At 47.6% G+C, this 21,613-nt stretch overlaps 1 protein-coding gene and 1 pseudogene across 1 annotated transcript; one reads left to right on the top strand and one right to left on the bottom strand.

The window, feature by feature from the left end:
* Positions 1–11,671: 11,671 nt before the first annotated feature.
* LOC127493284 (U2 spliceosomal RNA) lies at positions 11,672–11,777 on the bottom strand (annotated as a pseudogene).
* Positions 11,778–12,166: 389 nt separating this feature from the next.
* Positions 12,167–21,613, top strand: GTF3C6 (general transcription factor IIIC subunit 6). Its single transcript, XM_051854406.2, has 6 exons — positions 12,167–12,542; positions 12,847–12,927; positions 14,313–14,376; positions 14,478–14,522; positions 16,671–16,784; positions 21,138–21,613. Exons 1-6 carry the CDS (start codon positions 12,435–12,437, stop codon positions 21,437–21,439), a joined length of 714 nt encoding a protein of 237 aa, XP_051710366.1. The 5' UTR covers positions 12,167–12,434; the 3' UTR covers positions 21,440–21,613.

Genomic DNA, 21,613 nt, shown 5'->3' with positions numbered 1-21,613 from the left:
CCACTGCTAGCCCACAAATGCTTAGTTGTCTCTCCAGAACTTTCTCCGGCTCCCTGTGGTTATCACATTAATGTGTGGGACGCCTCAAAACTTCTCTTGCATAAATAGTCAATATTATTTAAATATTTGAATATTTGGTTTTCTTCACACTGGTATTTCTTCCCTCCCTCCCTCCCTGCTTCCTTCCTTCCTTCCTTCCTTCCTTTCCTTCCTTCCTTCCTTCCTTCCCTCCTTCCTTCTTCAAGATTTATTTATTTATTGGAAAGGCAGAGTTACAGAAAGGCAGAGGCAGAGAGAAAGAGAAAGAGAGAGAGAGAGAGAGAGGTCTTCCATCCTCTGGTTCACTCCCCAGATGGCCGAAACAAAGCCAGGCACCAAGAGCCTCTTCTGGGTCCCCCACACGGGTGCAGGGACCCAAGGACTTGGGCCATCTTCCATTGCTTTCCCAGGCCATAGCAGAGAGCTGGATCGGAAGTGGAGCAGCCAGGACCTGAACTGGCGTCCACACAGTGCTTGTCTTTTTTAAGCTACTTGTTGGGAGGGGGCATGTGGACATGCAGAAGGCCACATGGACCCTGATAAGGTAGGCCTGGGAAAGGCCCACTGGGGCTTGTTGACTGAAGCCACTTATTTGCAAAGCATTGTCTTAGCAGTTTGGAATGTCCCAGGTGAGGAGCTTGTAAAAGCTTTTGGGGCAGGCAATAAAAATTCCACTAAGTTTTAGATGATCTGTTTGTGCTGAATTTCACGCATTTGAAATGAACTGTTTCTCAATGGCTAGCACAGTGGTTCTCAAAGTGTGTTCCTCAGACCAGAGCAACAGCAGCAGCTGTTAGAAGGAAAAACCATTGCCATTTCGGCTGTCAAAAAATAAAATGGATTTAAACGGGGTGGGGGTGGGGGATGTTGTCCAGAGTTTCTGTACCAGAAACTCTAGGTTTGGGGCTTAAGTGATCTGCATTTTTTAAAATCTGCATTTTTTAAAAAATTATTTATTTGAAAAGCAGAGTCACAGAGAGAGATTGAGCAAAAGAGAGGGAGAAATAGAGCAAGAAAGCGATCAAGCACTCTGGCCATCTTCCACTGCTTCTCCAAGCGCATTCACTGGGAGCTGGATCAGAAGCAGAGTAGCTAGGACTCATGGGATGCTAGTGCAGTCAGCTTAACCAGCTCTGCTGCAATGCTGGCCCCCCAGGCAACCTGCATTTTTTTTTAAAGATTTATTTTACTTATTTGAAAGACAATTACAGAGAGAGGTAGAGACAGAGAGAGAGGTCCTCCATCTACTGGTTCACTCCACAGATGGCGGCAACTGCTGGAACTGGGCTGATCCAAAGCCAGGAGCTTCTTCCAGGTCTCCCATACTGGTGCAGGGGCCCAAGGACTTGGGTCATCTTCTACTCCTATCCCAGGCCATAGCAGAGAGCTGGATTGGAGGAGGAGAAGCCATCTGGGAGGCCAGCGCTTCAGGCCAGGGCTTTAACCTGTTGCACCACAGCGCTGGCCCCCACAACCTGCATTTAAACAATGCCCTTCTGCTGCTTCAAGCAGCTGTAACTTGAGACTCATGACTCTAGTTTTTGTTTTCTGGTCTAAAGGAGTAAGGGACGAGCATTGTGGTGCAGGGCATTCAGCTGCCTCCTGCCACACCAGGATCCCATATGGGTGCCGGTTCCAGTCCTGGCAGCTCCACTTCCTATCCAGCTCCCTGCTAATGCACCTGGGAAAGCAGCAGACCCAAGTGCTTGGTCCCTGCCGCCCGTGTGGGAGACCTGGATAGAACCCCTGGTTCCTGGCTTCAGCCTGGCCTAGCCCTAGCCACTGGGGCCATTTGGGGAGTGAACCAGCAGGTGGAAGACTCTGTCTCTCCCTCTCCCTCTCTTTCTCTGTAACTCTGCCTTTCAAATAAATAATTTTTTTAAAAAAGTGTAAGATAGGGGGCCGGCGCCGCGGCTCACTAGGCTAATCCTCCGCCTTGCGGCGCCGGCACACCGGGTTCTAGTCCCGGTTGGGGTGCCGGATTCTGTCCCAGCTGCCCCTCTTCCAGGCCAGCTCTCTGCTGTGGCCAGGGAGTGCAGTGGAGGATGGCCCAGGTGCTTGGGCCCTGCACCCCATGGAAGACCAGGAAAAGCACCTGGCTCCTGGCTCCTGCCATCGGATCAGCGCGGTGCGCCGGTCACAGCGCGCCGGCCGCGGTGGCCATTAGAGGGTGAACCAACGGCAAAAGGAAGACCTTTCTCTCTGTCTCTCTCTCTCTCACTGTCCACTCTGCCTGTCAAAAAAAAAAAAAAAAAGTGTAAGATAGGGATAAAAAAGTTTTCACTGTTTTTGAATGGAATATAAACTATTATGTAAGCATAAAGTGTTCATCTTTTAAATCAGAAATGTTAATATCAAATGCTCTTTTACTAGAATTCTGTTATTAAATATGTTTTTCATGTAGCTTTTTCTTAATTTAGGAAAGAAAGAAGAGCAGAGTAAACCATTTTTAATTCATTTGTCTCCTCCTAGTGGCAGGTGTTTAAATATTGAGCCCAACACCCCACTTAGATTTCTACAGAAATTATATGTGAGAATTTTTTCATGATTTCTCTTATTAACTGCAATTAAATTAAACTAACCCTCCCTTCCAAATTACAAATATAGATTTTTCTCTAATAATGCCAAATGTATCTGCTGAAAACTATGTAATTTGCCTCTAGCATGAATTTTTAAATGATAAATAATATAGTTTTTAAAAATATTTATTCATTTGAAAGGCAGAGCTACAGAGAAAGGAGAGGCAGAGATCTTCTACCTACTGATTCACTCCTCAAATGGCTGCAACAGCCAGAGCTCTGTGCCAGGCCAAAGCCAGAAGCCTGGAACTCCATCGGGTCTCTCATATGGGTGGAGGGGGCCCAAGCACTTGGACCATCTTCCACTGCTTTCCCAGGCACTTTAGCAGGGAGTGGATCAGAAGTGGAGCAGCCAGGACTCCAACTGGTGCTCATATGGGATGCCAGCATTGCAGGCAGCAGCTTAACCTGCTGTACCACAACACTGGCCTCATGACTTTTTTTTTTTTTTTTTTCTTAAAGATTTATTAATTTGGGGCCAGTGCTGTGGCATAGTAGGCTAAGCCTCTGCTACGCCACCATCCCAATGGGTGCGGGTTTATGTCCTGGTTTTCCCTCTTCCAATCCAGCTCCCTGCTAATGGTCTGGGAAAGCAGTAGAAGATGGTTCAAGTGCTTGGGCCCCTGCACCTGCATGAGAAACTGAAGAAGCTCCTGGCTCCTGGCTTTGGATCAGCTCAGCTCCAGCCATTGTGGCATCTGGGGAGTGAACCAGAGGATGGAAGACCTCTCTCTGTCTCTCCTTCTCTCTCTCTGTAGCTCTATCTCTCAAATAAATAAATAAAATATTTCAAAAAATATTTATTAATTTATTTGAAAGGCAGAGTTAAAGAGAGAGAAAGATCTTCCATCCACGAATTCACTCCCCAAATAACCACAACAGCCAGGGCAGGGCCAGGCTAAAGCAAGGAGCTCAGGTCTCCATCCAGGTCTCCCACGTAGATAGCAGGGGCTTAAGCACTTGGGCCATCTTCAGATGCTTTCCCAGGTCCATTACAGGGAACTGCATGTGAAGCAGAGCAGCCAGAACTGAAAACAATGGCTTACATGTGATACCAGTGGTGCAGGCAGTGGTTTACTCCTCTATGTCACAGTGCCAGCACCATCACGTCTCTTTTTAGTCTGACTTGTAAATGCTCCCTCATGTTGTTACTCATAACTTTTCTTCCTTTTTGCATTTGAGTGATAGAGAGACAGACAGTTCCCATCTATTGTTTCACTCCCTAAATGCAATGGCAGAGACTGGGCCAGGTCAAAGCCAGGAAACCAGGAACTCAATCCAAGTTTCCCATGTAAGTGTCAGGAACACAGTGAATGACTTGAACCATCACTGCTGCCTTCCAGGGTCTGCAATGGTGGGAAGCTGGAGTTAGGAGCCAGAGTCAGGAATGTAGCCAAGCACTCTGATATGGGATATAGGCGTCTTTGACAAACAGCATAACTGCTAGCTTAATTAATTAATTAATTAATTTGACAAGCAGCATAACTGCCCACCCCACAACCGTAACTGCTTAGCAGTTGAAATTCACTACTCAGAACACATTGCAATGAGCTGTCTTCCCTTACAGGATTTCAGCCACATCCAGGTGTCTGTGCATTAGTCCTCTCACTACCACTGCCTATGCTGCAAAGCCCCAGGAGCCACATAGGATCTCCAGGGTACAGGGATAGCTGAAGCTCACCAGACCTTCTTTCACAGGCTGTTTCCAGCCCTTGAACTTCCAAATTATCCTGACCTAGTGTGTGAACAAATGCCTTTGACTCTGGGGTCAGCGCCGTGGCACACTAGGTTAACCCTCCGCCTGTGGCGCCAGCATCTCATATGGGCACTGGAATCTAGTCCCGTCTGCTCCTCTTCCAATCCCGCTCTCTGCTGTCGCCTGGGAAAGCAGTAGAAGATGGCCCATGCACCTGCATGGGAGACCAGGAGGAAACACCTGGCTCCTGGCTTCAGATCGGCCCACCTCTGGCCGTTGCAGCCATTTGGGGAGTGGACCAATGAAAGGAAGACCTTTCTCTCTGTCTCTCTCTCTCTCACTGTCTGTAACTCTACCTCTCAAATAAATAAATAAAATCTTTTAAAAAAAATGCCTTTGACTTCTTTTTTTTTTTTTTTTTTTTTTTTTGTCAGGCAGAGTGGACAGTGAGAGAGAGACACACAGAGAAAGGTCTTCCTTTGCCATTGGTTCACCCTCCAATGGCCGCCGCGGCCGGCGCGCTGCGGCCGGCGCACCGCGCTGATCCGATGGCAGGAGCCAGGTGCTTCTCCTGGTCTCCCATGGGGTGCAGGGCCCAAGCACTTGGGCCATCCTCCACTGCACTCCCTGGCCACAGCAGAGAGCTGGCCTGGAAGAGGGGCAACCGGGACAGAATCCGGCGCCCCAACCGGGACTAGAACCCGGTGTGCCGGCGCCGCAAGGCGGAGGATTAGCCTAGTGAGCTGCGGTGCCGGCCGCCTTTGACTCTTAAAACCAGCATACAAAGGTTTGAATTTCTTCAAGGATCTTACTGATGTGGCACAATAATTCACCTATGGCCCTCCGCAAACAGGCAGCTGGGCCATTTATATAACTGGGAGTTTAAAAAGAAAAGTTGAAGCTACTTGAAGACCGTGCTTTTCTTTGTTTATTGTTAAAGAAATGATGCTAGATGTCTGGAGGGAAAAGAGGAGACCCGCCTTTATTAAAAACTGTGGGAGATGCTAATGCGCCTGGGAAAGGAAGATGCACCCACGTGGGAGACCCGGAAGAAGCTCCTGGCTCCTGGTTCCAGATCGGCTCAGCTCCAGCCATTGCGGCCATCTGGGGGAGTGAACCAGCAGATGGAAGGCCTCTCTCTAACTCTGTCTTTCAAATAAATTAAATAAATCTTTAAAAGAAAAACTGTAGGAGAGGACCAAGTATTTGGTACAGGGGCTTAAGTCACCATCTGGGACACTTGCATCCCGTATCGGAGTGCACGGCTTCTTCACTTCCAGTCCAGCTCCCTGCTAATGCATATCCTGGGAGGCAGCCCGCAGTGGCTGACATACTTGGGTCGCTGCCACTCACATGGGAGACCCAGATGGAATTCTGGACTCTTGCCTTCAGCCTGGCCCAGCCCTGGCTGTTATGGGCATTTGGGGAATAAGTCAGTGGATGGAAGATCTGAAAAATGAATATGATATAAAATGAAAGTAAGTTTAAAAACATTGAGAAACAAAAGCTGTAGGGAAAAAAATGGAGATTTCCTGGGCTTGGAAAGAAGGTTGACTGGTGTGTCCTCATTCTCCTAGCAGTGCCTTGGGGCTGAACCAGGACGTAGTGTACCCCAGAGTTCCCAAACAGAGCAGGCATTCCCAAGCTCTACTGAAACTGAGTCCTTGCTCTTCAGGGATCTGTGTGACTTCAACCACATGCATCTCAGCACTGCCCATGTAGGCTGAAGACACGAGCAGCTTCTTCAAATGCCATGCGTGATCTGGGAGTTAACAGTGAGCAAACTGCCAGAGATTAAATTGTCCTACCAGCCCGATATGGAAGAGTTCAGAGTTGAGGCCTTTAAAAACTTTCTTGAGCTATTTTTCACTCACATCATTAATCAATCAGAGTCAAGTTTAATTTGATTTAATGGAAATAAAGATGCTTTAGGAGGTGGATGTTGCCTTGCAGTGGGTTAAGCCTCTGCCTGGGATGCCCGCAAGGCTTATAGAAATGTCTGGTTTGCATCCTGGCTTTTCCTTTTCTGATCCAGATTCCTGCTAATGCTCCTGGGAGGCAGCATATGATGGCTCAAGGACTTGAGTTCCTGCTACTCACATGAGAGACTCAAATGGAATTCCTGGCTCCTGGCTTCAGCCTAGTTAGCCTTGCTTGTTGCAGGCATTTGGGGAATGAACCAGGGGATGGAACATCTCTCTGTCTCTTTTTCTCTGCTGTTCTGCCTTTTAAATAAATAAAAATGAATAAAGAAACATGGTTTTTCTTATACTCAAATATCCAAGCTTGTGGCTGCAATTCACACACTAGGAAAGAACAAAGCAAAAACAGATGCAGAACTTGGCAAGGAGCAAAAGTTCACAGAACAGAGGTTACTGACCCCAAAGTCATGCAAGTCTTGCCCTAGAATGATGTGGCTGACCTGGCCTTGTGAAGGGCTGAACTCCCCAGTTTTTGGTCTCTGCTTGAATTCTCGGGTTGGATGCTTGATCTCACTCCTCTGACCCTCACCAGCCTGATGCGGGCTTGACATCTCCAACAAGACAGTAAGGTCTTCCTACTTTCCTAATAAGCCAGAAAGTAACTTTCCTACTCTCCCAGGTCTGTTTCCTAATGTGAGAACTGGAAATTAGTACAATGAAGGCCAATATTTCGCTTCTATGCACTGGTAAAAACTATACCTGCTGTTAAATTATTTTTATAAAATATTTATTTGAGAGGTAGAGTTACAGAGAGAGGGAGAGACAGAGAGAAAGGTCTTTCATCTACTGGTTCACTTCTCAAATGGTTGCAAAGGCTGGAGCTGGGCCCATCTGAAGCCAGGAGCCAGGAGCTTCTTCCAGGTCTCCTACGTGAGTGCATGGTCCCAAGAAATTAGGCCATCTTTCACTGCTTTCTCAGGCCATAGCAGAGAGCTGGATCAGAAGTGGAGCAGCCAGGACATAAACTGGAGCCCACCTGGGATGCTGGTGCGGCAGGCAGAGGCTTAGCCTACTGCGCCACAACACTGGTCTCTGTTGTTAAATTATTAAAATTCTTCCATATCAGTCAGTAAAATGCAACTGTATCAAACTCACTCCAGGCCTCTCAACTTCAGCAGTTCTAGAGCCCTATTCCACTGTGGCTGAGTGGCTGTGAGCTCCCAGTCAGTCACTGAATAATTCAAACATCATTCTTGTTAATAATGATCTTCCAAGGTGCTGTGAGGCTTAAAGTGGGTTCAGGCAAGCAGGCTGCAACCCTTGACCTTTACCAACGCTTACCCCTCTCAGACATGGGTCCTTAGACCATCTTTTCTTTTTGGAGCAGAAGCAAATTATACTCCTGCTTTGCAGCTACCATGGTATCTAAGCCTTTTCCTGGGTCAGCCCAAGCAATTTTCTATTCCCTGTTCTGTTCAAAACTAGCCACTGGGGCCGGCGCTGTGGCACAATAGGTTAATCCTCCGCCTGTGGCACCAGCATCCCGTATGGGTGCCAGTTCTGGTCCAGGCTGCTCCTCTTCTGATCCAGCTCTCTGTTATGGCCTAGGAAACCAGTAGAAAATGGCCTGAGGTCTTTGGCCCCTGCACCCACGTGGGAGACTGGAAGAAGCTCCTGGGTCTTGGCTTCAGCTGTTACGGCTATTTGGGGAGTGAACCAGTGGATAAGGACCTTTCTCTCTGTCCCTCCCTCTCACTGTCTGTAACTCTGCCTCTCAAATAAATAAATAAAATATTAAAAAAAAAAAAAACCAACAACTAGCCGCTCTAGGGGATAGCACTGTGGTGGAGAGGGTAAAGACACTATCTGTGGCACCAACATCCTATATGAGTGCCAGTTCATGTTGTGGCTATTCCACCACTACTTCTTCTTCTTCTTCTTCTTCTTCTTCTTCTTCTTCTTCTTCTTCTTCTTCTTCTTCTTCTTCTTCTTCTTTTTTTAAGACTTATTTTTATTTATTTGAAAGAGAGGTAGAGACAGAGAGAGAGGTCTTCCATCCACTGGTTCACTCCCCAGATGGCCGCAATGGCCGGAGCTGAGCCAATCCGAAGGCAAGAGTCAGGAGCTTCTTCTGGTCTCCCACATGGGTGCAGGGGCCCAAGGACTTGGGCCATCTTCTACTGCTTTCCCAGGCCACAGCAGAGAGTTGGATCAGAAGAGGAGCAGTTGGGACTCAAACCAGCGCCCGTATGGAATGCCGGCGCTTCAGGCCAGGGCTTTAACCTGCTGCACCACAGCGCTGGCCCCTGTTCCACTTCTGATCCAGGTCCCAACTAATGGCCTGGGCAAGCAGTGGAGGATGACTCAAGTATTTCACTGGCATAATGTTCTCAAGTTCCTCCATGTGTAGCATGTATATGTATCACATTCCTTTTTGGGGCAGAGATGCCATTGACTTACTGCATTTTGGATATTGCTTTTATTTTCAGGTATCAATGTTGTTAAACAACAACAAGAAGAAATTAAACCAGGAGGTTATGAAGGAGAGGCTCTCGTGCACATAGTCCCTGAGAACAAACGCTATTGTTGTTGGAGTCCTAGATAGAAAGTCAGGGACCAGGTTCTTTTTTTTTTTTTTTTTTTTTTTTAATTTTTTGACAGGCAGAGTGGACAGTGAGAGACAGAGAGACAGAGAGAAAGGTCTTCCTTTTGCTGTTGGTTCACCCTCCAATGGCTGCTGCAGCCGGCGTGCTGCAGCCTGTGCATCACGCTGATCCGAAGGCAGGAGCCAGGTGCTTCTCCTGGTCTCCCATGGGGTGCAGGGCCCAAGCACTTGGGCCATCCTCCACTGCACTCCCTGGCCACAGCAGAGGGCTGGCCTGGAAGAGGGGCAACCGGGACAGAACCCGCACCCCTACCGGGACTAGAACCCGGTGTGCCGGCACCACAGGCGGAGGATTAGCCTATTGAACCGCGGCCGGGACCAGGTTCTTTTAAATCTCAGATGGTGAATTGAATGAGGCTCACACCGACAGTAACAGAAAAGTTTTATTACAGGAAAAGCAAGCAGAGTCTTTCATAGAGTAGGAGTGGACCAATGGATCAGAGATGAGGCTGAGACCCGAGGCCCCGCAGATAACTGGTGCTGTGATTTTATGGGAGCTGGTTCCTGGGTGAGGGGCCCAGGTGTGGTGTTGAAGTCACCTGGTGTGCCGGCCATCTGGCTGTTATCATGTCTATACATGTAGCTTCCAAGGGAAGGCTTTTTAGACAGGCAAGTTCTTGACAAGTCATGTATCAAACAAGGAGTTAGGCTTTGAAAGCTTTTGGGATTTGTTTAGCTGTTATCTTATTTATACAAATAGCCTCTAAGGAAATATTTTTGGAAATTTTCCCCCCCTCAGCTTCCCCAATTAGCCCTTATCTGCTTCCTGCCTCACTATCACCCGACTGAGCTAGAACTGCATCCTTACAGAAAACTCTTCCACGAGGACATCTGTCCAAAAGTGCTTGTCTGCTGGAGTTAAGTTGGCACTTGTGGAGGCTGGCCTTGTGTTATAGTCGGTAAAGCCAACACCTGCAGTGCCAGCATCCCATATAGGTGCCGGTTCACATTGTGGCTGCTCCACTTCCGATCCAGCTCCCTACTAATGGCCTGGGAAAGCAGTAGAGGATGGCCCAAGTGTTTGGGTCTCTGCCACCAATGTGTGGGATACCTGATGAAGCTTCTGGCTCCTGGCTTCAGCCTGGGCCAGCCCCAGCCATTGTGGCCATCTGGGGAGGGAACCAGCAGATGAAAGATTGATTTCTCTCTTTCAAATAAATAGATAAATCTTTTTCTTTTAAATATTTATTTATTTATTTGAAAGTCAGAGTTACACAGAGAGAGAAGGAGAGGCAGAGAGAAAAAAAGAGAGAGAGGTCTTCCATCTGCTGGTTCACTCCCCAATTGTCCATGACAGCCGGAGCTGTGCCAATCTGAAGCCAGGAGCCAGGAGCTTCCTCTGGGTCTTCCCATGCGGGTGCAGGGACCCAAGGACTTTGGCCATCTTCCACTGCTTTCCCAGGCCACAGCAGAGAGCTGGATAAGTAGTGGAGCAGCTGGGACTCAAACCGGCACCCATATGGGATGCCGGCACTGCAGGTGGTGGCTTTACCCACTATGCCACAGCATCAGCCCCAGTAAATCTTTTTTTAAAAAATATTTCAACTGTAGGGGCCAACATTGTGGTGCAATGGGTAAAGCCACCACCGTCCCATATGAGCATTGATTCAAGGCCCAGCTACTCCACTTCCGATCTAGTTCCCTACTAGTTTGCCTGGGAAAGCAGCAGATGATGTCTCAAGTGCTTGGGCCCCTGCCACCCACATAGAAGACCCAGATGGAGTTTCAGGCTCTTGGCTTCATCGCTGCCATTTAAGGAGCAAACCAGTGTATGGAAGATCTCTCTTCTCTCTCTTTCTCTCTCTCTCTCTCTAGTTTAGCCTTTCAAATAAATAAATCTTAAAACAAAATCACTTGCGATGCCAGCAATCCATAAGAGAGTGCTGGTTCCAGCCCAACCGCTCTGCTTCCTATCCAGTTCCCTGCTAACTTACCTTGGAAGGCAGTGGTTGATGGCCCAAATGTTTGGGTTCCTGCCACCCATGTGGGAGACCTGAATGAAGCTCCTGGCTTCAGCTTGACCTAGTCCTGGCCGTTATGGCTATTTTGTGAGTGAACCAGGGGATGTAATCTTTCTCCGCCCTCCAAATTTATGATAAATATTACAAAGACATCACTTGGGACCCTTACATCCCATATCAGAGTACCTGGTGTCTGGCTCTGCTTCTGATTATGCTTCATGCTGATGTGTACCCTGGGAAGCAGCAGTTGTTGACTAAAGTGTGTGGGTCCCTGACAGCCACATGGGAGACCTGGATTGAGTTCCGATCTCCTGGCTTCTGCCTGGCCCAGCCCCAGCTGTGGGGGAGTAAACTATGCATAGTTTTATCATCATATGCATTTCTCATGGACTGTTTTAAAAATCCTTCCTCTGGGGGCTGGCACTGTGGCTCACTTGCTTAATCCTCCGCCTGCGGCGCCAGCATGCCATATGGGTGCCGGGTTCTAGTCCCGGTTGCTCCTCTTCCAGTCCAGCTCTCTGCTGTGGCCCAGGAGGGCAGTGAAGGATGGCCCAGGTGCTTGGGCCCTGCACCCGCATGGGAGACCCAGAAGAAGCACCTGGTTCAAGCACCTGGCTCCTGGCTTTGGATCAGCACAGCGCCAACCATAGCGGCCATTTGGGGGGTGAACCAATGGAAGGAAGACCTTTCTCTCACTATCTATAACTCTGTCAAGTAAATTAGAAAAAAAAATCCTTCCTCTGGATTTCAAAAAAAACTTTGCACCAAAATAAATTTATCTTTTACTTCCTTTTTTTCTATTAACCTTTTAAAACTATTGCCAAACAAAAAATTCTCTATATTACTACTAGTAATGGATTAGAGACACATTAACTGATACTACACTTGATCTTAGCCAAAAGGCTGAGAAGCAATAGAGAGACATTAACTGCTTACTATGTGTCAAATATTGGGCTAATTCTGTTTTATGTGTATTACTTCATTTAATCCTGTAAGAATTTCTGTGGCGGAGGGGATGTGGGGCCAGAGAGAGGCGGGGTGGGGCCAGGCCGGTGTCCCATAACAGTGCCAGTTCTAGTCCCAGCTGTTCCAATCCAGCCCCTTGCTAATAGGCTGGGGAGGCAGTGGAAGTCCGCTCAAGCGCTCGGGTCCCTGAACCCACGTTGGGGACCCGGAGGGAGTTCAGCCTCCTGGAATGCTGGGCATCTGGGGAGTGAACCAGCGGATGGAAGATCTCTCCCTCTCTCAGTAACTCTGCCTTATATATGAGTGGATGATTGAATCTTTAAAAAAGAAAACAATTTCTTTCCAAGAAATCTACGCTGGGGTCAACACAAGGCCGCTGGGTCCCTCTCCTCCCACACCAGGGATCCTCTGAGCCCGCAGCCCAGCGGCTCCCGGGGCGGGGGGCAGCGCCCCTCTCCTGAGGGTCGTCCGCGGAGCCCGGCGAAGCCCCGCCCCAAGCTCACGCCCGTGCGTGGCGCCCTGGGCCGGGACCCCCGGCCGACGCCATCTCGCGTCCTGGCAGGAGCGGAGCCGCAGGAGCCGGCGGAGCTGCTGCCCGGACTCAAGATGGCGGCGCCGGCGGGCGGGACGACTGACGCGGGCGCGAGGAGGAGCGCGACCATGGCGGCGGCCGGGCGGCGGCGGCGGGAGGACACGGGCGAGGAAGAAGAGGCCGTAAGCGCTGCGGCCGGGAAACCCCGGCGCTCGCCAGGGGCGGGGATGGCGGCGCAGGCTGCGTGTGGGAAGGGAGTCCGGGACCCGTCCGGCGCGAGGGAGGCCCCGCGGCGCCTCGCCGGCGTCCTGCCCTGAGCGCGAGCCGCCTCCGCCAGGCGGGCTCGAATGTGGGGAAGGCGCCTTCGGTAGCCGCCGTCGCTTGCGTCCTGGCTGAACACGGGGCCCGGGTTCACAGTTTGGGACTTGTTTGGTTCCTTGCCTCCTCCCGCCACGCTGGCATGTTTGCCCCTCTTTCCTCCACCAGGAGCAGTTGGTGCTGGTGGAATTGTCGGGAATTATGGATTCAGACTTTCTCTCCAAGTGTGAAAATAAATGCAAGATTTTGGTGAGTCTAATGGAATTGGACAGTTGTGTGGCTTTTCTTACATTGACAGAAGGGCCAAAGACCGATGTGTGGCTTGCACCTTACAAAGGGGGGACCCACTAGGGTCCCAAAGGGTGCACAGGCGGGACTGTAGCAGTCGATTTCCGGGGGAGTGATCCGTGTGTTTGCATGAGTGCCAGAGTGTGGCTGCAGAGACAGGTTAAGGTGTGGAGCAGGTAACATTTTGATGTGGAATAATATGATGTGTTGAAAAAATGCATTGCCTTTTTTTTTTTTTAAGATGTATTTATTTGAAAGAGTTACATACAAAAAGGAGATGCAGAGAGGGAGAGAGAGAGAGGTCTTCCATCCGATGGTTCGCTCCACAATTGGTTGCAACAGCCAGAGCTGCACCGATCCAAAGCCAGGAGCCAGGAGTTTCTTCTGGGTTGCCCGTGCAGGTGCAGGGGCCCAAGGACTTGGGCATCCTCTACTGCTTTCCCAGGCCACAGCAGAGAGCTGGATTGGAAGTGGAGTAGCTGGGACTCAAACCGGCACCCATATAGGATGCCAGCATTGCAGGCAGCAGTGTTACCCGCTCCGCCACAGCGCTGGCCCCAATGCATTGCTTTTTGAAACTTAAGAGCAGTAGGGAAGAAACACTGATCAGGTGCACACAGAGGCTAACCCGTGGATAGGGGGAGAAGATGCCTGTGAGAGATTTCATGGACATCACACCTGCTGTTGGCTGGAGTGTCAGCCTCGTAAATTACCATCTGCTTCATCCCTTTCCTTTTTTTTTTTTTTTTTTTTTTTTTGACAGGCAGAGAGACAGAGAAAAGGTCTTCATTCCATTGGCTCACCCCCCAAATGGCCACTACGGCCGGCAAGCTGCGCCAGTCAGAAGCCAGGAGCCAGGAGCTCCCTCTTGGTCTCCTATGTGGGTGCAGGGCCCAAGCCCTTGGACCATCCTCCACTGCCTTCCTGGGCCACAGCAGAGAGCTAGAATGCAAGAGGAGCAACTGGGATAGAATCCGGCGCCCCAACCGGGACTAGAACCCGGAGTACTGGTGCCGCAGGCGGAGGATTAGCCTAGTGAGCCCCAGTGCCGGCCTCATCCCTTTCCTTTAAAACCATTAGGCTGCTGCTGCTGGAATGGCCTCTGAGCTTGCCCTAAGCTGGAAGAGGATGCTGACTGAAACAGACTTTGCTGCTTGGGTAGGAGTCAAGTGGTGCTGAATGTGTAGCGGCTGCTTGGAGGAGCAGTTGTGGTTGATTTTGAACTTGCTAGAACAAGATGCTCCTGAGGTGCCGCCCTTTGGGAAGTGTATCCTTGGTAGCAGGGTTACATGGTGGAAGTTTTTCCCTGATGATTTTTTTTTTAATGATCTTTTATTCTGTTGCAGGGAATTGATTCAGAGAGGCCCATTCTGCAAGTGGACCGCTATGTCTTTGCTGGGGAGTATGAAGGTTAGGAGGATGGCAGTTACATGGAATTCCTTTTTTAATATGCCTTTCCGAGACGGTACCTCTGTAGCTCTCAACAAGTTACCTTCACGTTGTTTCTGCAGACACTCTTGGGACCTGTGTTATATTTGAAGAAAATGTGGAAAACGGTATGTGATTGTTATGCTAGCCCAACTCTGTTGACTATGAACTGGTTCTCACACATAAGCCTGTATAATTAAAATTAGACTTTTCATGTACCTTTTGTCTGGCTGTAACAGATTCTACCATTTGCCAAACTTGACTCAGATTATAGTTTAAAAATAATTCCAGAAGCTCTCTATAACCCCTTCCAAATGTGTTCCCTTCCCTCTGGCTTCAGAGGTAATTACTCTCCTGAATTTGGTGTTTATCTTTCCTGTACTGGATTTTATGTTACATAGTGGACGTATCTATTCACAGATATTAATCATGTTTTATTTATTTCCAAACTATATAAATTATAGTATACTATAGATATCATTCTGTATCTTTTTTCACTTCTGTTCTGAGATGTGTACATGCTGAGGTATATAGCTGTAGAGGCTAGAGTTGTGCCAGAGCCTGTTAAGGCTTTGCTGTGACGCTGTCATCCCATATGGGAATGCTAGTTTGTGTCACTGCTACTCCCGCTACTCCTCTGCTTATCCAGCTTCCTGCTAATGTTCCTGGGAAAGCAGCAGATGATGGCCCTGGCCACCCCTATCAGAGGCTCAGATGGAGTTAAGGCTTCTGGCTCTGGCCTGTTTCAGACGTGGCTGTTATAGCTAATTTGGGAATGAACCAGTGGGTGGAAGATTTTTCTCTCCTCCTCTCTCTTTCACTCTGCCTTTCAAATAAACATTAAAAAAAGAGAGACAGCTCTAGTTCATTTTTGCTCCCTGCTCTTTAGTACTTCATTTTTTTTTAACTTTTATTTAATGAATATAAATTTTCAAAGTACAGCTTATGGATTACAATGGCTTCCCCCCCATAACGTCCCTCCCACCCACAACCCTCCCCTTTCCCACTCCCTCTCCCCTTCCATTCACATCAAGATTCATTTTCGATTCTCTTTATATACAGAAGATCAGTTTAGCATACATTAAGTAAAGATTTCAACAGTTTGCTCCCACACAGAAACATAAAGTGAAAAATACTGTTTGAGTACTAGTTATAGCATTAAATCACAATGTACAGCACACTAAGGACAGAGATCCTACATGAGGAGTAAGTGCACAGTGACTCCTGTTGTTGACTTAACAAATTGACACTCTTGTTTATGGCCTCAGTAGTACTTCATTTTGAGCCCTTACCACAGTTTATTCTCATTGGCTTTTTTTTTTTTTAAAGATTTACTTAATTATTGAAAGTCAGAGTTACACAGAGAGAAGAGAGGCAGAGAGAGAGAAGAGAGGTCTTCGTCTGCTGGTTCACTGCCCAGATGGCCACAATGGCCAAGCTGCGCTGATCTGAAGCCAGGAGCCAGGAGCTTCTTCTGGGGCCCAAGCAGTTGGGCAGTCTTCTACTGCTTTCCCAGACCATTAGCAGGGAGCTGGATTGGAAGTAGAGCAGCTGAGACTCGAGTTGGCACCCATATGGGATGCCAGCACTGCAGGTGGTGGCTTTACCCACTACGGCACAGCATTGGGCACCCCCCCTCCTTTTGTGTGTGTGTGTGTGTGTGTGTTTTTTAAGATTTCTTTTTTATTTGTTTGAAAGGCAGAGTTAGAGAGTAAGAGAGAGAGAGATCTTTCATCCACTGGTTCACTCCCCAAATGGCCACAACAGCTGGAGCTGGGCTAGACCGAAGCCAGGAGCATCTTCCTGGTCTCCCCCATGGGTGCTGGTTCCCAAGGGCTTGGGCCATCCTCTTTCCCAGGTGCATTAACAGGAAGCTGGATTGGAAGTGGAGCAGCTGGCACTTGAACTGGCACCCATATGGGATGCTGGCACTGCAGGTCAAAGCGTAACCTGCTGCACCACAATGCTGCTGGCCCCCCAACTGCAGTTTCTACTTCAGGTCTGGAGCCTGGCTGTCATCTCATGCTGAGCTTTGTGATTTTGCCCTCTAGAGATGTTGTTTTTGAATTTAGTCAGGCCTTGGAGTGGTATGTATTTTATCTGTCACTTGCCTGTGCTTGGAGCAGGGAGGATGAGGTGCTGTGGGAATTAACGACACTGTCTTGATCGGAATTAGTTTAGTATAATTCCTGATTTTAGAACAGTTGAGACTTACGGTCACCATTTTACTTGATGGGCTAACACAGTGTAATAATTGTGTTCACTGCGTGTTCTAGTGGATGCAGATGGCAGTAACAGAACAGTGCTGAAATACAAATGCCACACCATGAAGAAGCTCAGCATGACAAGAACTCTGCTGACCGAAAAGAAGGAAGGGGAAGAAAACATAGGTTTGTTCACTTGCTTCTCTGAAGATGGGTGATCCAGGATTGGCTTTGACAGTGACGCTTGGCTGCCCAGACAGGCCTGTACTTCGTGGTCATGACCATATGTGATATAGTTAGTACATTACAGTTGGGGCTGTATTTGAGAGACAGACAGAGCTCCTATCTGCTGGTTCACTACCCAGATGTCCATAGTGGCCAGGGCAGGGCTGAAGCTGAAGCAGGGAGCTGGTATCAATCCAGGTCTCCCATGTGGGTGGCAGGAACCCAATTACCTGAGTCATTACCACTGACTCCCAGGATCTGCATTGGTGGGAAGCAAACCCAGGCACTCTGATAGGGGATGCTGGGTCCTAACCACTAGGCTGGATGCCTCCTTCCCCAAGAACATATTTAAAATTCAACTGAATTCTCATATAGTCACAGACACTGTGGACATGTAAAAAATGCACTTTGTATTGGAAAAGACTTTGAGGAGTTTGCCAAGAAATCTAATATGATTTCCCTGTCCTAGGGAATTCAGCAGTCTTTCCCATTCCATATCCCTCTCTCTTTAATACAAGCTTCCTTATAAGTGGAGTGGATGTAGTGAACTCCCAAGTTGTAACCCTGGGGACCCTCTGGAAACTTGTCAGCTGCAGCCTTCCTAATGTGCCCACAGTTGGAAGAAGCTGACTTCTATGTGGGGGAGACGCTAGGACCACAGTAGTGAGTCCTGACTTTGTCTTTATTTTACTTATTTAAAAGACAGAGAAAGTTCGAGAGAAAGACACACAGGCACACAGACAGAGATCTCCCATCTGCTGGTTCACTTCCCAAATGCCAACAACAGCTGGGGCTGTGCCAGGCCAAAGCCAGCAGTCAGCATCTCATTCCCAGTCTCCCATGTGCGTGGCAGGGACCGAAGTACTCTTGAGCTATCACTTGCTGCCCCCAAAGGTGCACATTAGCAGGAAGCTAATTCCTAATTCTTGATTAGTGTCCAGTCTTCTCCAGCTCTTGGTCATCATAGACTGGAGACTTTCAGAGCAATGTTTGCTGCACCTATACCAGTCACGTGTTTGTGGAGCTGGGCAGTAATCTCTTGATGGCTTAAAAGTTCATTGCTCAGAGAACGTGGGCAGTTAGCCTAGTGGTTAGATGCCTCTATCTCATAGAGGAGTGCTTGAATTCGGTTCCTAACTGGCTCCTGATTGCAGCTTCCCACCAATAGAGACCCTGGGAGGCACTGGTGATGGCCCCAGTAACTGGGTTCTTACTGCTCACGTGAGAGACCTGGATGGAGCTCCTGGCTCCTGGCTGGCCTCAGCCCAGCCCTGGCCATTGCAAGCACTGGGAAGTTTCCTCTTGTCTGTCTGTATGTCTGCTCTCTCCCCCTCTGTCTTTCAAATAAATAAGAGTTCATTGCTCAGTGACATCTTTGAAGTTCTAGTAGATAAGATTCTAGTGATGAGTGTTTGTGGCTTACTAGATTTATTATATTTTAAGCAAGGAATAAACATTTAAAAGTTCACTGATCATACCGAAATTGATTATACGAGCAATACATGACTATAATCCTTGTTCTTAATCATACATGTTACAAAACTATTCACTATTCCCTTTTAGGCACCCTGTAAAAATGTAGGAAGAAAGAGATACTGGCTTCTAGAATGAACTTGAAAGGCAGTTAAATACCCTAAGCTTGGCTATCATTTAGATGCTCTTATTAAAAGAAGTTATCTAATATCTTCTGGTGTTTAATTATCTGATAGATCTTTGGGAGGACTTGGGTGTTTTGTTTAGTCAAATAAGTTAGCAACCAACTATTCAGATTGTAGTAGCTATCTGTTGTTCATAACAAATTACCTCTAAACTTAATGGCTTAAAATAAGTGTGGCAGGCCGGTGCCATGGCTCAATAGGCTAATCCTCCACCTTGCGGCACCGGCACACTGGGTTCTAGTCCCGGTGGGGGCGCCAGATTCTGTCCCGGTTGCCCCTCTTCCAGGCCAGCTCTCTGCTGTGGCCAGGGAGTGCAGTGGAGGATGGCCCAAGTGCTTGGGCCCTGCACCCCATGGGAGACCAGGAGAAGCACCTGGCTCCTGCCATTGGATCAGTGCGGTGCGCAGGCCGCAGCGGCCATTGGAGGGTGAACCAACGGCAAAGGAAGACCTTTCTCTCTGTCTCTCTCTCTCACTATCACTCTGCCTGTCAAAAAAAAAAAAAAAAGATATATGGATCCCAAAAGGGTCTTATTTGCTAAGTCAAAAATAAGTGTGGGAACCTTTTTCTGCCAAGGGCCATTTGGATATTTATAATATCATTCATGGGGCATACACAATTATCAACTTAAAAATCAGTGTAGATTTATTGAATTTCAAGTTCCACCTTTGGTTGCCTTGTATGGCCAGACCAAATGATTTTGTGAGCTGAACATTCCTCACATGTGGCTTGAAACAATAACAAAAAGCCATTGTTTTACACGGTATCTGGGAGTAGCTGACCTAGTTGGCTTTGGCTTGCGGTCTCTCATCTGAAGGCTGGCCTGCTGCCGGAAGATCTGATTATGCGATAGCTTGTGCACATGGCTGGGGAGTTTGCGCTGGCCGACAGCAGGTGGCCTCAGTTCCCTGCCATGTGGACCTGCCATTCAGAACTGTTTGAACGTCCTCCCCACGTGGCAGCTGACTTCTCTCAGACCCAGTAATCCATGAGAACAAGGTGGAAGCCCCAGTGTCTTCTGAGAACTGGCCCTAGAAGTTGTACTCGGTCATTTCTGCAGTAGCCTCTCTTCAGTGTGGGAAGGGACTGCGCAGGGCATGGGTCAGGTGAAGATCGCTGGGGACCGTCTTGGAGGCTGGCTTTCCTGATACAATGGCGTTATACTGGCAGCAGAGCAAAATAGATAGGAGTTGTGACCCTTAGCTTCTAGGAACTTGGATTCTAAAGTAAGTCACATTAAAACACACATGAATAAATGTGACTTAACACCCAGTTCGTTCTGTTTATGAATCTATTACGTTCCAATTATTATGCTAAGTGACAGAGTAAAGGATGGTTTCAAGGTTTTGAGCTTGACTGGGAGAATGATGTCGCAGTCAGAACATTACAGTCAGTAGTTGAAGGTGAATTGCATGAAAAGGACTAGTCACTGGTTTTTTTTGAAGATTTATATTATTTATTTGAAAGACAGAGTTACAGAGAGAAGTAGAGAGAGAGAGAGGTCCTCCAACTGCTTCCCCAGATGGCCGCAATGGGAGGAGCTGCGCCTATCCAAAGCCACTAGTAGCCAGGAGCTTCTTCCGGATCTCCCACATGGGTGCAGGGGCCCAAGGGCTTGAGCCATCTTCTACTGCTTTCCCAGGCCATAGCAGGGAGCTGGATTGAAAGAGGAGCAGCTGGAACTAGAACCTGAGCCCATATGGGATGCCAGCGCTTCAGGCCAGGGCATTAACCCACTGTGCCACAACACAGTGACTGACCAGTCACTTTTTGATTAGAGGGCTATTTTACAGGAATAATATATGAAAAGACTTGGGATTACCAGTAAGGAAATTGCCACAAGCAGCTAAGGAGGGGTTGTTTATGGCAGGGAATAGGAATAGATGGAGGAGTGAATAAGGTGACAGGATCATTGATTTATTTTAGAGATATCTGATGGGATTTTGAAGATGAGAATAGCTAGCTTGAGCTGGCTATAAAAATTTGTGAGGATCCAGTGAAAATATTTGGTTGAAAAGGTAATTAGCAAAAAAAAAAAAAAAAAAAAAAAATTTGACTAGCACTGTTGGACCAATTCTTGATTGTGGGAGTTCCTTGGGAGATTAGATCTTTTTTTACTTTTTACTTTTACTGAGTAAGGGAAGGAACAAAAATTTTTTCAAGGTGCTTGTTGTTTGGGTTTGTTTGAGAGCTGTCTTCTTTCACTATTAGAAAATGAGCTGAGTCCTGACTTGGAACGTGACAGAGTGCAATGCTCCATTTTATTATGAAAATTGAATAGGAAGGGGAGAATTGTAAGGAAGTGACAAAGTTTCCTTTAAGACATGAATTAATTGTGAGAGCTCAGATGATGTCTCAGGATGAGCTGAGAATTGAACTAGGGCAGGGAGAGGGCATGGAGTGGCAAATGGTAATTGAAGTTAATTATTTTAATGATTTTGTTTGTGCATACCTGATAGGCATTCCACAGTTTCCAGGGAAGATGGAAATTATATGATTTGTTTCATAAGTAGTTCCAGGCGCTATGCTGCTTGACTTATTATTTTATTTATTGTTTTATTTTGACATGTATACCTAGGATGAACATTTAAAGAAAAATATACTTAACCAAAATTCCTTTTTCATGTTTCTTGCTTTATCCCCTCCCTTGAATTAGGTGGAGTGGAATGGCTGCAAATCAAGGATAATGATTTCTCCTATAGACCCAACATGATCTGTAGCTTTCTGCATGAGAACGAAGATGAGGAAGTCGCAGCTCCAGCCCCAGAGAAACCTCTGGAGTTGGAAGAGCAAGAGATCCAAATGAAAGACACTTCAAACCTGAGTTATGAACAGGAGAAACCACAGCACTTGGAGATAGGGAATTCTGGTCCTCCTGCTGATACCTCTTCTGAGAAAGAAAGTTCCCAAGTTTCCTTGGGAACTCAAGACGCTGCCTTAGAAACCACCCCTAGATGAATTGTTTCTTATAACTAGTCATGAACTTTCTAAGTGTAAAATAATTGGTTGTGCACCTTTCATTTGTTCACTACTGTATTGTTTGTGTTGGCTGTGTACATATTTCCTGCCAAAGCATGGCTTTATGTACCAGAATCATTCAGAACTGGACATGGATTAAATTTTTTTTTTAAA

The sequence above is a fragment of the Oryctolagus cuniculus genome, chromosome 5, assembly GCF_964237555.1.
Source record: "Oryctolagus cuniculus chromosome 5, mOryCun1.1, whole genome shotgun sequence".
Lineage (NCBI taxonomy): Eukaryota > Metazoa > Chordata > Mammalia > Lagomorpha > Leporidae > Oryctolagus > Oryctolagus cuniculus.
This window is presented reverse-complemented; position numbering and strand designations above follow the sequence as displayed.